Below are 12,600 nucleotides of genomic sequence, written 5' to 3' on the forward strand. Positions count from 1 at the left end.
ATAACTGAAATTCAGGCTTAATATATATTACTGATATTTCAAGGAGGTAAAAATATTATTTTGACAGTAAATTTCCTGTTAACATAAATAAATTGGATGCATAGACAAAAAAGACTGTGCAGGCCGGGTACTGCATACGAGGCAAATGTTACCAGCAGTGAAAGGAAAACAGCAGCTGTGCACCATTCTTGGACACAAAGTCCTCAGGAGTCACGAGGTTAGAGCAGGATCTGTTTTTTCATGCCTGGTTTTGCTGACTACAGAGTCATTTAGTGAACGATAATAATCACAATACAAGCCCTCTCCTAAAGTTAGACTAGTTTTATGCTAACCTATGGCAACGAAAAGCAAGACAAATCTGCCAGAACTGTGTCTGGAAGAAAACAAAGATCAGATATATGATAATGCCCTTGCTGAGATCCAGTCCTTTGAGCTGCCTCTTGGAACCACCCTCAGGTATGCATCTTTTAGATAATATTACATTGTTCATGATGGATTTGTTCCATTCTATAGATTTTCTTTCAGTCAGCCCATTATATTAGAAACCTTGTTTTCCTGACCCTGAAATCTACAGGAAAGTTGAATTTAATTTCAGTATGCTTGGCCCTAAATGGAAAAATACAAACCAAGGTCACCTACTGAATTCTCTCTTTTCACCAGAACCAAGCTAGCTGTTGCTGAAGGCTGGCTGCAGCTTCCATGTGAAGAAAGAAATTACTCTTAAAAACACAGGGAAATTTGCTCTTTTGTGTAGCAGCATTCTTAGTCTGATGTTTTTATTATTTTTAATATTAATTAATATATTAATATTTAACATTAATTACTATATTAATATTTAGTATTAATAATTTTAATTTTTAAAAAGTCACTAAGAATACAACAACTTAAGGTTTCATTGTTGATATTCCTAAATATCTGAATATTTTAATATTTTTTTCATTTGCAGCTTATGGAAGCTGTTTAATTGTGAAAGTGCAAATGAAAAAAAGTTTCCTCCCTGTATTCATCCCTACAAAAAAATAATACATAGAAGATTATGATGTTGTGTGTCTAAGTATATTGTCAGTGTCTGTAGAAGGGTTCTAAAAACAGCCTGCCTGGCACTGTAGGCATCAGGTTGCAGTGACTATCAGGCTAAAGAAAGAAAATTTACTCATAAAAATACATGTGTCAATCTACTACTTCAGTAATTTGGTGATGAGGAGAAAAAGGGAATGTGGGAAGATTGTTACTCCATTTGAATGATTTCTTGAATGAAATACTATTGCAGTTGTAGCCTGCAGGATTTTTCCTACATTCTTTCTGCAGCATGCACTTTGGAAAAGTCCTTGTTGATTTAATATGTGTCATCAATAAATTCATCTGAATCAACACTGAATATGATAAAGCCACAAGCACAGACAAGATATGCACAGTCTTTGGTGTCATTTGTTAACCAGCATCCAGGTATAGATGCACCAGGGCAGGAGAGAAGACAAGTTTCATTACAATAATTAGAAGGATGCCAAAACAGTTGTAGCTGGCTGGTGTTTAGACTTTAATGCATTCACAGTTTTAAACTGCTCTGAGTTTCTCACTGGAAAAGTAGCCAGATATCACCCTGAAGTTTTGCACTTCAGGTCTATTTCTTTTTGTTGGCTTCCCACTTGTACGCAGATAACTTTGCCCTGAAAGCAGGTGTATCCTGTCTCCTGAGCATGCAAAACCCAAGGACTAGCCCATCTTTGGCCACAAACCACAAAGTATATAATTTAAATAGAAAATGGGCTACTGCTCCTTCATTGAAAAATGAAGCTTTGCTGTACATACACTCGAGGGCACTAGGGAAAAATATGCCAGTTTCTAATGAAATACAGCAAGCCGATGAACAAAAAGCTGCACTTTTTGGCTGATCTAGTTTTACGCTCACCTCAAATTTCTATCGCTTTCGCGGCAGGGGCTGGTGGCTAGCGCGGCCCCGGTGGACGAGAGCGGGAGCAGCTAAAAGCAAAACAAAACAAAGTGAAAAAGAAACAACCCACCCCAAGAATCAAACCAGGACTAGCACAAAGGAAAAGGCTGGTTTTGGCCCTAAAAGCCTTCAAGGCGTCTCCGCAGCGCGGTGCGGGAAGGGCACCTGGTCCGTCTGCAGCACAGTAGGAAGCCGGGTAGGATTTTGGGTGTCCCTCTTCTGTCACAGGGGGCTCAGTGGGACACCGCTGGTGGCTCCAGGCGGGGGTAGCTGCCCGCGGTCTCTACAAGACAGTAAGGCCCAGAGATGCCCAGAGGACGGAGGAGCTCTGCCAGGCTCCCGGCTCAGCTCTCACCCTGACAAGGACAGCGGAACATCCACGACCTGGGGCAAACCGGCCGGGCGAGGCTTGGTACGACCTGCTCCTCCTTGCCCGCTGCTTCCCCTCCCTCCTCACCCCCGCCCGAGCCGCCTCCCCGGCAGCTCCCGCTGCCCTCCGCCCGGTTCCGCGGTCGCCTCCGCCCTCGGTCCCTCCCCGCTGCTTCCCGCAGCGGCGCGGCCGCCGGATCCCTCCCATCCAAGATGGCGGAGAGTCTCCCCGAGCATGATCGGATCCTGCAGGAGATCGAGAGCACTGACACAGCCTGCGTGGGACCCACTCTGAGGTGAGGGGCGGCGGGGGCTGCGGCGTTGACGGCGGGCGAGGGTTTTCCGACCCGTGCTGCCTGATCGACCGCCCGGGGAGCCCCGGACCAGACAGGCAAGGCCCGGCCGCGCTGTCTGACAGCTCCTCCCCAGAGACACCGCGGGGCCGCTCGCAGCGCCTCCGGCCAGAGCTGCCTCGGAGGGGACGTGCAGCCCACGGGAGTGCTCCGCAGAGGCTCGACCGTCGTCTCCCCTCTCGGGTCCTGGGGTGGTGGAGGGAGAAGGGGCCACCGCGGTGAGGTGCGGGCGCCTGTCACCCGCGGGCCGGCGGCGCTGACACGGAAAGACGGCTAAGAGGATGCAGCCGTGCCCCAGCCCCGGGCCGGTCTCTGTCATTGTCTGCCAGGAACGCGGGGCGCTGCCCGGCTTCCGGCGGGGTGGGCGAGGCGGGGCTGGAGTGGGGCTTCGGAACGGGGCACTGGGGCTGGGCCCCGCCGTAACCCGGTGCTGGCCTCTCCGTCGCCCTGGCAGGGAGGGCTCCTGCCCTGCGCTTGAACATGGGGTGTCTCCCTGAGGTGTTCCGGTACCGCCGGGTCTGGACTGAGGACGGGACCGAAACCGTGTTGTGGGCGGGTGTTTGCATCAGTAACTGCAGGGCTGCTCTACATACAGCGTTTCTAATGCAGTCTGAAACCTCCTGCCCCGACCAGATTCCTTCTGGGAATGTGACAGTCTTCAGAGCATTTCTGAAATGCTATTACTTCAATGTTTCTATTCCCCCCTCCCCCCCCCCCCCCCCCCCCCCCCCAATTCTACATGCTGCTTAGTTTTTCTTGTTGGAGAAAAATGTGTCCGTGTCCTTCAGTTTAAGCTGTGGAGAGAAGGGCAGGGCGTGGAGGGAGTGAATTGGGGTGTGGAGGAGGTGCAGGGGGAAAGGGGATCATCATCTTGGAATCCTGGAGCTGTGCTGATGCTTCCCTGATTAGACACGTCTGAAAGAAGTCAAAAAGCACGGATGCTAGCCAGACTGGGAGAGAGAACTGTGAATTTACACATTATCTCTTTGGGAAGGCATGGAGAGCCTGTGCTTAGGGAACTGGAAAAGGCGGTTTGTGTGGCAGCATGCTGTAAGGCACTGCTGGCTTTCCTTGGATGCGCTCTGTGGTACCCACTGGAGAGCATGGAGAGCGCTGGGAAAGGATGAACACAGGGTACATGGGTGGAGAACCTGCCATTGAGAACTGTCGGAAGAGAAATGCATGTTGCTTATGAAATGGTGCATTTTGCACTTCATAGAGAATGATTTTGTGCTGTGTCTGCAGTGGGCCCCCAGCACTCAGGCTGTGTAGGAGGTGGCAGCCTGGGCATTGTGCAAAGCTGGGGCTAAGCAGTCCTCAAGGAGCCCAAAAGGGGGTGTATGATAGGGTGGCCAGGCCCAGACATCACACAGGGGCTGCATGTGGGGTCTTGGAGGTCAGCTCAGAGCAAACTGTGCTCTCATCTTCCCTTACAGTCCCTTAGACACAGCCAGTATGGGAGTACAGTGTGGAGGTGCTGAAGCTGAGCATCACAAGGAGTGAGAGAGAAACCTGTGCGAGTTTGTGAGCTTTGGTTAAGAGAAAGTAGCTGACATGCTTTCCCACTTGAGCTATCCCTGGAGGCAGTTTAGCCATGTCTCAACTAACAAGCCCAGGCAGGTTGGAGCTGATGCCTGCAAAAAACACACCAAAACAAACAAAAAATTAGCAAGAAAATATTAAATATAATTGAAGTTTTGCTATCATCTCCAGTATAGAGCTTATACTAGAGGAACTTATGTAAAGGACATACAGAGAACTAGGCTGCACAGTAGAAGGTGACATGTTTGGGAACCAGAGGAAAGGACAATATAAATCTCTTATTCATGTTGAGAATTTAAAACATATCTAAGTTTTTATAAATGTGAACATTTCATTTATTAATTTCTTTCATGTTCCTGTCCTTTCTTTTTCTATCTGTATCTCACCTGTCTTGCCTATCTTGTTATCTTGCTGACTTTTTAGAAGAGTTTTGGATCACTGACTTTCAGAATCTTTAGAAAGGAAGTGCTATGTTAGTCTGATTTAACCTCTAATGTTCATATACAAATAAAAAACCCTAGGCTAAATGATGGTTACACCTGCTGAGTCTTTGAAAGAAGTCCAACCAGCCTCACAGAAATATGCTGCTACTAAGAACAGCAATGTTTAAAATCAAAACTGTAGCTGTCTGTTCAGCTATGCCTGTGAAAATTTGTGAGTTGCTGTGTGAAACTGAGGAGTGTAAAATCCCACATCTAATCATGAGATCTATTTCAATGAACAAAAGTGTGAACATAAAATGGAACATTATTTTCTGCACAAGATCTAGGTTTCACTTGCTAAACAACATAAATCAAGGGAATGAGTTGAACAATTCCATGTGCAGTTGCATAAGGCTGCAACGTAAAGTGATCCATCCATTTCCAGTTGCGGAAGTCATTGATGCCAGTTGTCTCATGTAATGACTGAAATTCCATTAATTTCAGTATGTGAAATTGAATGTTTTTGTAATCTATGGTCTGTAATGCTTGGAGAATGTTTATAGCATTGTGACATGAGGTGAAGTACCAATATTCCTACTCAAATAGCAGGACAAAAGGGCATGAGGTGAGTGGTTTGGATAAGTAGTGTGAGGTAAGACTGAATGCTGAAGATCATAGGATATGCAAGATCTAACTATCCTTAATTGTTCATATCAAGATCTGAATATCTCCCCAATGCATCCATTCTTCACATAGGAAGTGTAATTTTTTTTTGTGGGCTGTATGCAGATTCCATGGAAACATATTTCTGCTCTTGTTTTTCTTCAGTGTTTTGTTTGCTAGTTTGGTATAGCTGTGTCTACTGAGGTATTGCTTCCTGCCCTGCTAGAAGAGAGGCAGCACTTGTGTGTATGATACAAAAAAATGGTAGCATACATTAATATGTAATGTTTTGTGTAAAATTTATAGATAAGGAACAACATACAGGCTGATCCTGCAGGTGATACTCTACTGCTGAGATCCACCCATGTATAGGAATGTGAAGTACAGGTCCTTTATAGGAGGAATCAAAGTACAGCTAGTACAGTTGGGATTATTCACTATTTAGGAGAGCAACTTAGCTCCTAAAGATTGCTCTGCATCTCCAGAAATATGAAATGAAGAGATTGAGTTTGATTAATTTATATTGTATTTGATTAAATTAATTTTTTTTTTTTGAATTTTAAGTAGATGAGGTTATTGATTTAAAATTGCTGGTATTTAACTTGCATCTCTAAATTTAGTGGCACACACTAAGTCATTATAAATGAGCCTTAAATTAACTGTATAACATGCCTTTCATTAAATAGGCAGACTGTGCATAGCAGGCCAGGATTAATTTTTTTTTCAGCAGACTCTGTGAAACTTTTATCAACATCTTTCTATCTTTAATGGCCAACTAAATGAGATTAATGACAGCACCTGTTAAAGGCTTGTCACTCTCACCTTCTTATATAATGTGTTAATATCTTATAATTCATGTCATATACATACTGTTGGGCTTTGCAAAAGCAGGGAGACTTGTCAACGCATTTCTAATCTTTATAAAGGAAAAGGACAAAAAGAAAGAAAGGCAATTCCCATATCACTCTCCAGAAAAAAAACACCAAACCCAACAACTTTCAGACTCTCACTGAACTCTATACAAAAACATATAAACAAAATTTTAAGAGTCAGTTTTTGAGAGTGTCTTCACACTTCTTAAATACTCTGTTTGACATGCCAGGGTAATTAATAAGATGAATTCTATTCAGTAGAGAATAATTGACTTTATATGCTGGTTAGTTAGCTTTATGTCGGTCAAAATAGGTTGAAGTGGACCTCAACAGGGTAGAAGATGTTTTTCTGCCAGTGTCCTGATATACTATACTTACAAGTCTCTTCAAAGTTGTGATAATGTGTAATATTTCAATGTTCTTAAAAAACCCCAAAATTATTTAACTCTTAAACTGTAGCTTGGTAATATATTGCATGAGTGTATGGTAGACTTTTTCTGAACATTTCTCATGAGTTTCACATCACTGAGTCTCCAGTGTTCTGTCATCCCCACGCACAGCCTGTCAGAGGAGTGCCTCCATGCCCACCCTCAGTTGACTAAACAACTAATACAAAAGTAAAATCAAATTTAAAAATTATGGGGGAACTGATGATGGCAATTTTGTAGCTAAGGTGCAGTTGATAAGAACATGCCTTGTCTGTTGATCTATCTGTAAGTGGGATGTATTCCATGGATTTGTCCCACAGTTGCAGCTCAGAAGATACTCCTTGAAAGTCAGCGTAAAAATGCTTTTAAGCAACTTCTTTATTCTTCTACTCCGGAAATCTGTCATCACCAGGCTGTTGCCTGGTATCTTCTAGGTTGCTGTAAGTTGTACTGGCCATGAAATTTCTCTGCAGAGTTATTAGAGGGCCTCCTATGAAGACATTTCATTGGTATGTTGTCTTTGGCTACAGGAATCACACCAACAAGTGCCATTAGTTTGATGTGTTTCTGTCTGATGCCGCAATATGCTATGGTGACCTTCCACTGACCTAGCACTGCATTGCATTGGTAGATGCAGCACTGAGCCACCCAGCTGCAAAGCAAAAATCACTACTGCATGGTGCTGCTTTTTTTTGAACAGAGGTTGAACAGAGTTTGGAGGTAGGATGTAGATTTGTTGTGAGTCTCAAATGTGTATGGGTAAAGTGTTAGAAGTGACTGATGACTATTAATCCTGAACTTTTCCCTTTGTGCTGCAGAAAAGCTGAAGGTAAAGAGCACACTTTAGTTAGACATCATTAGAGGAATAAATTGAGGAAGCAAAGGTAGAAATAGTGATCAAAAAAAGACTGTTTTGTCCTTTCCTGATCAAGGTTTCTAAGAAAATTCAGAGGGAGAAACGTGAAATAAGAGTCTACCTCTGTTGCTTTTACTGAATTGTGGCACACTTTGTAACTTCAGGTGCTTTACCCAGGCTGGGGCTGTAACTGATATTTTGGAGATATTTGTGTATCCACTGAGGGGGCCTGTTCAAACCCAAGTGAACAAAGAGCCTCAGATACCCTGTAGAGTATGACAAGGTGCTCTGAAGCCTCAATGTAACTTGTTTTATCAAAAGAATACACTGTTATTACTAGCAGGCCTGTTTTAGTCATATTATTCTCTATCTTTAGTGGGAAAGTTAGTAAGCAGTAGCATATGCAGTGTGAATGACTTCTCTGTACATGGGAAGATAGTACAGCCCTGACAGTTGCAGGCTGGAAAATATTTTTTCTGAGTACTTGCTTATGGGCTGTTGGGATTTGTGATGTGGTTATCCAGTGGCAAAATGTGGTTGCCCTCATTTTTGCTCTGTGGTCTTACTTGTCAGGTATGATTGTCTAAAGGCTCTTTTCTGTGTTTTCATTATTTTGGCTTTGGAACATGAGCCAGCAATTCCCATTTTTGTCTATAGCTTAGCCTTGTTTTAAATGTAGAGTAAACGTAAGAGGACTCTGAGATTATAAATCAATGCTTTGAACCAAAATTGAAATGCTTGATTATGTATTTCAATTTCAAATAGCATGATAATGTTTTACAATGTCATGAGATGTTTTTATGGTTTGAAAAATCAGTAGTCTGTATCTTCACTAATGGTCTGCCTTCAAGCACTGCTCAGTTTTCAAAATAATGTGTTTCATTCCTGGTTCCCTTTTAAATTGAAGTTACAAAGTAGCCTGAAGTAACTAGAAAGTCCTTGTGTGTTAGCTGCAGTCTTTTTGGGTCGGGTCACAGAGTATGCTTAGATATATGTTTATGTATCAGTTTATTATAACTGCTTATAACTATTTTGCAACTGAGTTGCCAGAGTAAGGAGAATGGCATGCTCGCTGAGAACAGTGTATCCTGAAAAACCGGTGTTTGGCTTGCAGTGTTGGTTTCAAGCTTTGTTACTTGGTGCAGGATTTGATGATATTCTGAGCACTTAAGGTGGAAGGCACCAGTCAGATGAAGCACCTATGTGAGCGAGTCTACCCCCAAGTATATTTCTATGAAAGAGCAATACTTTTTTTCATTGCTAGGCCATTACATATGGTCAGAACAGCGTAAGAAGAGTGTGTGCTGTAGATTGATTAATCTGGCATTTTATATACTTAGCAGTAGAACTGCAGTTCTGATTTTCCTGTAGGCTAACCTGGTATTTTAGGCAGATTTGCCATTGGTTGCAAAAAATATTTTAGAAGAAGGTAAGGATTCACTTCCATTGCTGCAAGTTTCAACATCGTACTTCTCTACGTTTTTACAAAGCTTGAAACTGTTTGTGGGTAGTCATATCTGCACTGCGTTTTTCTATTGTAGAAAAAAATCCTTAGCTTTAATGCTGATTAAGTTTGTCATGAAATATGTCTGCAAATCAGGTTATCTTGATCTTTCTAAGTGTTCATTCATCAGCTTCTGACTCAGTTCTTGTGATGTTTTCCAAATGGGCAACTGCCAAATGAAGCTTTAACCTAACTGATAACTTGCATGAATAATACTTCTGAAATAGCTCTCTCCAATTTCACAAGTATTACCAGAGTTTGAAATTGTTCCCGTGTTTAGGAAGCACGTTTCAAAATACATTAAAGCTTTTAAAATAAGGATCATCTGCCAAGAGATCCAAAATAGTGTACTTTATAGGAGGTTCATTCAGTTTGTATTATTTATCGTATGAATGGCTTGTTCACCGTTACATCCAGTAAGTTTAGGAAAACAAATTGTTATTCATGTCATTTCTTCATTGACTTGTTCCTCAAGTTGATTTTAAGTAGTGTCTGTTGACCCAGATTTCGGATGTGCCGTATGCATAGGAAATGCATAATTTTACATCCTTCACAAATGCCAATCAGATGGGTACTTACTTTCTTGCAGGCTTTTTTTGGAGGAAGCCAACAGCATACACTGTACTCTAGCTTTGTGTGCTGAACCATTGCTGTGAGACTTTGCAGTTTCCTCAATACAGCTGTCTACCTGAGAAGGCTTAGCATAATTCAGTATAAGGCTGTTTTTGACCTGTAAGTGCTAATGTTGCACATACAAGGCTGAAATTGCAGAAACTCCAGTTGAGCAAGTTTTGTCATCTTGCATTTTATGTATTATACTACTAAAATGGGCTCATAAAAATCTATGAGGATTGATATTTCTTAAATAATGCTTCTAAGATAATGCCAGGAATGGGTTCACAAATAGGGAACTGTTTCTAAGTATATGGGTTGTAGTAAACGATTAAGTACTAGCTCGCTCAAAACCGTCAACCTAGCTTTACATCAGCATCAAGCAATCACATTAGATTTTATCTTACTGAAGGACTTACAATGGCTAGTTATAAAATCTAGCTGTTGCCAGTCTTTCTGGTGATGGTTGAAGTGCCCAGACCTAATCCCTGTCACCACAGATCTGGGTATAACAATGCCATCATGTTCATTTTGATGTTCAGCTTTGAGTATGCTCTGCAACGCACTTCTCCCTCATTTTGTACATGTTTACTGAGCAATTATTTGTATGCCTGGCAAACTGTCCTGTGCAGGAAGGAGTTAACAGTCTCTCCTGGAGCCTGCCTGAAGCCCTTCCTGTACCTCAACCTTTGCCAGTAATACCAAACTAGTAGCAAACTTAATCACTGATGGAAGTATTAAGAAGGAAATATGCAGATTTTAGAGTGCATCAGCCTTTATGGAAAGACTTGGGGCTTGACAACAAGGACCTAAAAGATGCCTTTGAACACTTCTGCACTAGAGACCTGCAGAGAGTGCTGGGATTTTTTTATAGCATGAGAAAGCTGTTCAGCTCTAATATTGTGAATGGGATTTTCACTATGTCTCAGAGAAAGTAATTTGCTTTAAAAACTGCAGTGACTGTAACTTGCAATTCTCCCATGAATCAGAGTAATACAAAATTAATGATGCATATACTGTAGCATGTACCTAGGGAGATACTTTTGAGATATTTCAGCTTTAAAAATAAGTGTTTAAAGTTTCAAGTATCATCTACTTCAATTTTAATACACTACTCTCATTTCTGTTACAGGCATTCAGATACTTCTGTTGCTAGCAGCTCTCACTGGGACTTTCACAGTTTTCACACTTCCTTATGTGTAGAGTGACCTTCAGCAAGGCAACTTTTTCTTCAGAGTTTTGTTTTTAGTTAATTTCAACAAAAAAAGTAACATAGTTGATATTGTTTCATACTATATGTTTCTTCTGTTTTGTTTCATAAACTTAGGAAACTGTAACAAAGTAGCCAATGTAAGCTACCTCCCCTTGAAATGTGAACTTCATGTGTTACGCTGGAGTGTCCCCTTTCCCTAAGGCATGAACAGAGCTTCTGCTGCTTGGTCTGTTTATCAAGCAGGTAAAGGAGTGGAGAAAGGTAACAAAAAGTAGTAGAAGTCAGTTGCTTCAACACTGTTTTTTGCTTCCCAACAGAGAAATACTGTTAGTTTCAGTTGGGCTTTTAAGTTAAAACTGGACTTTTTTTTAAAAAGTCATCTTTCGTTTTCTTTAGTGATCCTGGGAGATGTGCATACGCAAAGAAAATATAGAACAGGCTGTTAATTTGCATGAGGGAAAGGCATGATGATTTTCTGTGTATTGTCTATGTGAGCTCATAGAGTTAACAAAAATTAATAATAAAAAATTATTGTAAAATATATGCTTTGATTATATGTTTGCAGAGAAGTGTGACACATCAAAGAATCATCTGGTTTGATCTGTATTTAATGGAATATGTTCTTAATCCAATTGGTTTCAAAACTTTGATTATTGGATATTTTATTTAATCTTGAACTTCTTGATTTCTAAAATTACGTATATTTACATCTGCGTATTGTTGGTATTCAAAGCCTATTGAAATAAGACCTAGACATTTGTGACATAAATATTCTGTTCTATTTCGTGTCTTGTGAAGGTTCTACTGAAATGTTTGGTACATATTTATCTGGAAGAGTATGTCTAAAGGGCCCCAGATAAAGAAGGCAGGTTATGTATAAGTTGTAAAAGATGGCTACCTATTTCTGGGACATGGGTAATGGAAATCTGATCAATTCTTTAAAAAGAACTTAGAAGCTCACAATTTCGTAGATGAATCCATTGCTTCTAAAATGGAACAATTTATATTTCAGTCTGTGGAAATATAAAGGGAAGATAAGAATATTGCTATGTGGACTTCAGTTTCTTAACATATTTTATATGAAATATTATAGGTTCCAACTATGTCCACTGTATCCCTTTAGGTATATGAAATAGCTGGCCAAACTTGAAAGTTTATTACGTGGCGACAGCTAGTACCACAGTGAGCGAAGCTGGCACTTTCTTTGCTGTCTTTTTTATCTGCTATTAGAACACAAAATTAGAAAAGAAAAAAAAAAATAGTAGTGCAGCACTTGTTTTTCAATTTCTTGCTTCATACATCAGTAAGTCGCACAAAGGCTTAGCAGGAAGAGGCATCTCCTTGGTCAGCAGTGTAAAAACAGGAAGGAGGAAGTCTATTGCAAATCTGGGTTTACTGATTATCAGTTCATGTTTCGCTGCAGAGGATGTCCATTAACAGCTATCAGCGTGATCCATTGCTTATCCAGCATGAACAATGACTGCTGTAGTGCTGCTGCTACAGAATATGGACCCTGCTTATAGGAAGTAATGTTAACTAACATACTGTACTCGGCCCTTTCCTGCTCATAGAAACAGGATACTATTAGTGAGAACAATTCACAGAAATTGTACATCCAGGAAAACCAGGCAAGCAAAGCATAACAGCTAAATGAAGATTAGTTAAATCTTTTCTCAGATTAGGCCTACATTGAGTTCTGCATTGTTCTGGTAGGTAATGTGATCTTTTAAATACAGCAGTGAGGTGTAACTATGAAAAAGGATGGCAGAACTGGACCCTAGGTGGCACCGGGCATAGAAAGGCTGCTTAGGTTTT

The 12,600-nt window shown here is 41.2% G+C and overlaps 1 protein-coding gene across 4 annotated transcripts in view; it reads left to right on the forward strand.

Annotated features, from left to right (window-relative positions):
- Positions 1-2,533: 2,533 nt before the first annotated feature.
- Positions 2,534-12,600, forward strand: part of EXOC6 (exocyst complex component 6) — a gene marked incomplete at its 5' end in the record, with an annotated part of 90,992 nt that continues 80,925 nt past the window's right edge. For all 4 annotated transcript variants that reach the window (XR_013957107.1, XM_080620257.1, XM_080620255.1 and 1 more), the window contains one exon: positions 2,534-2,616. Coding sequence is in view for 3 of the 4 variants with exons in the window: in XM_080620257.1 (XP_080476383.1) it covers positions 2,534-2,616 (83 nt within the window). The remainder of the gene's footprint in view (positions 2,617-12,600) is intronic.

This window comes from Psittacula echo, assembly GCF_963264785.1.
Source record: "Psittacula echo genome assembly, chromosome: 6".
NCBI classification, from domain to species: domain Eukaryota; kingdom Metazoa; phylum Chordata; class Aves; order Psittaciformes; family Psittacidae; genus Psittacula; species Psittacula echo.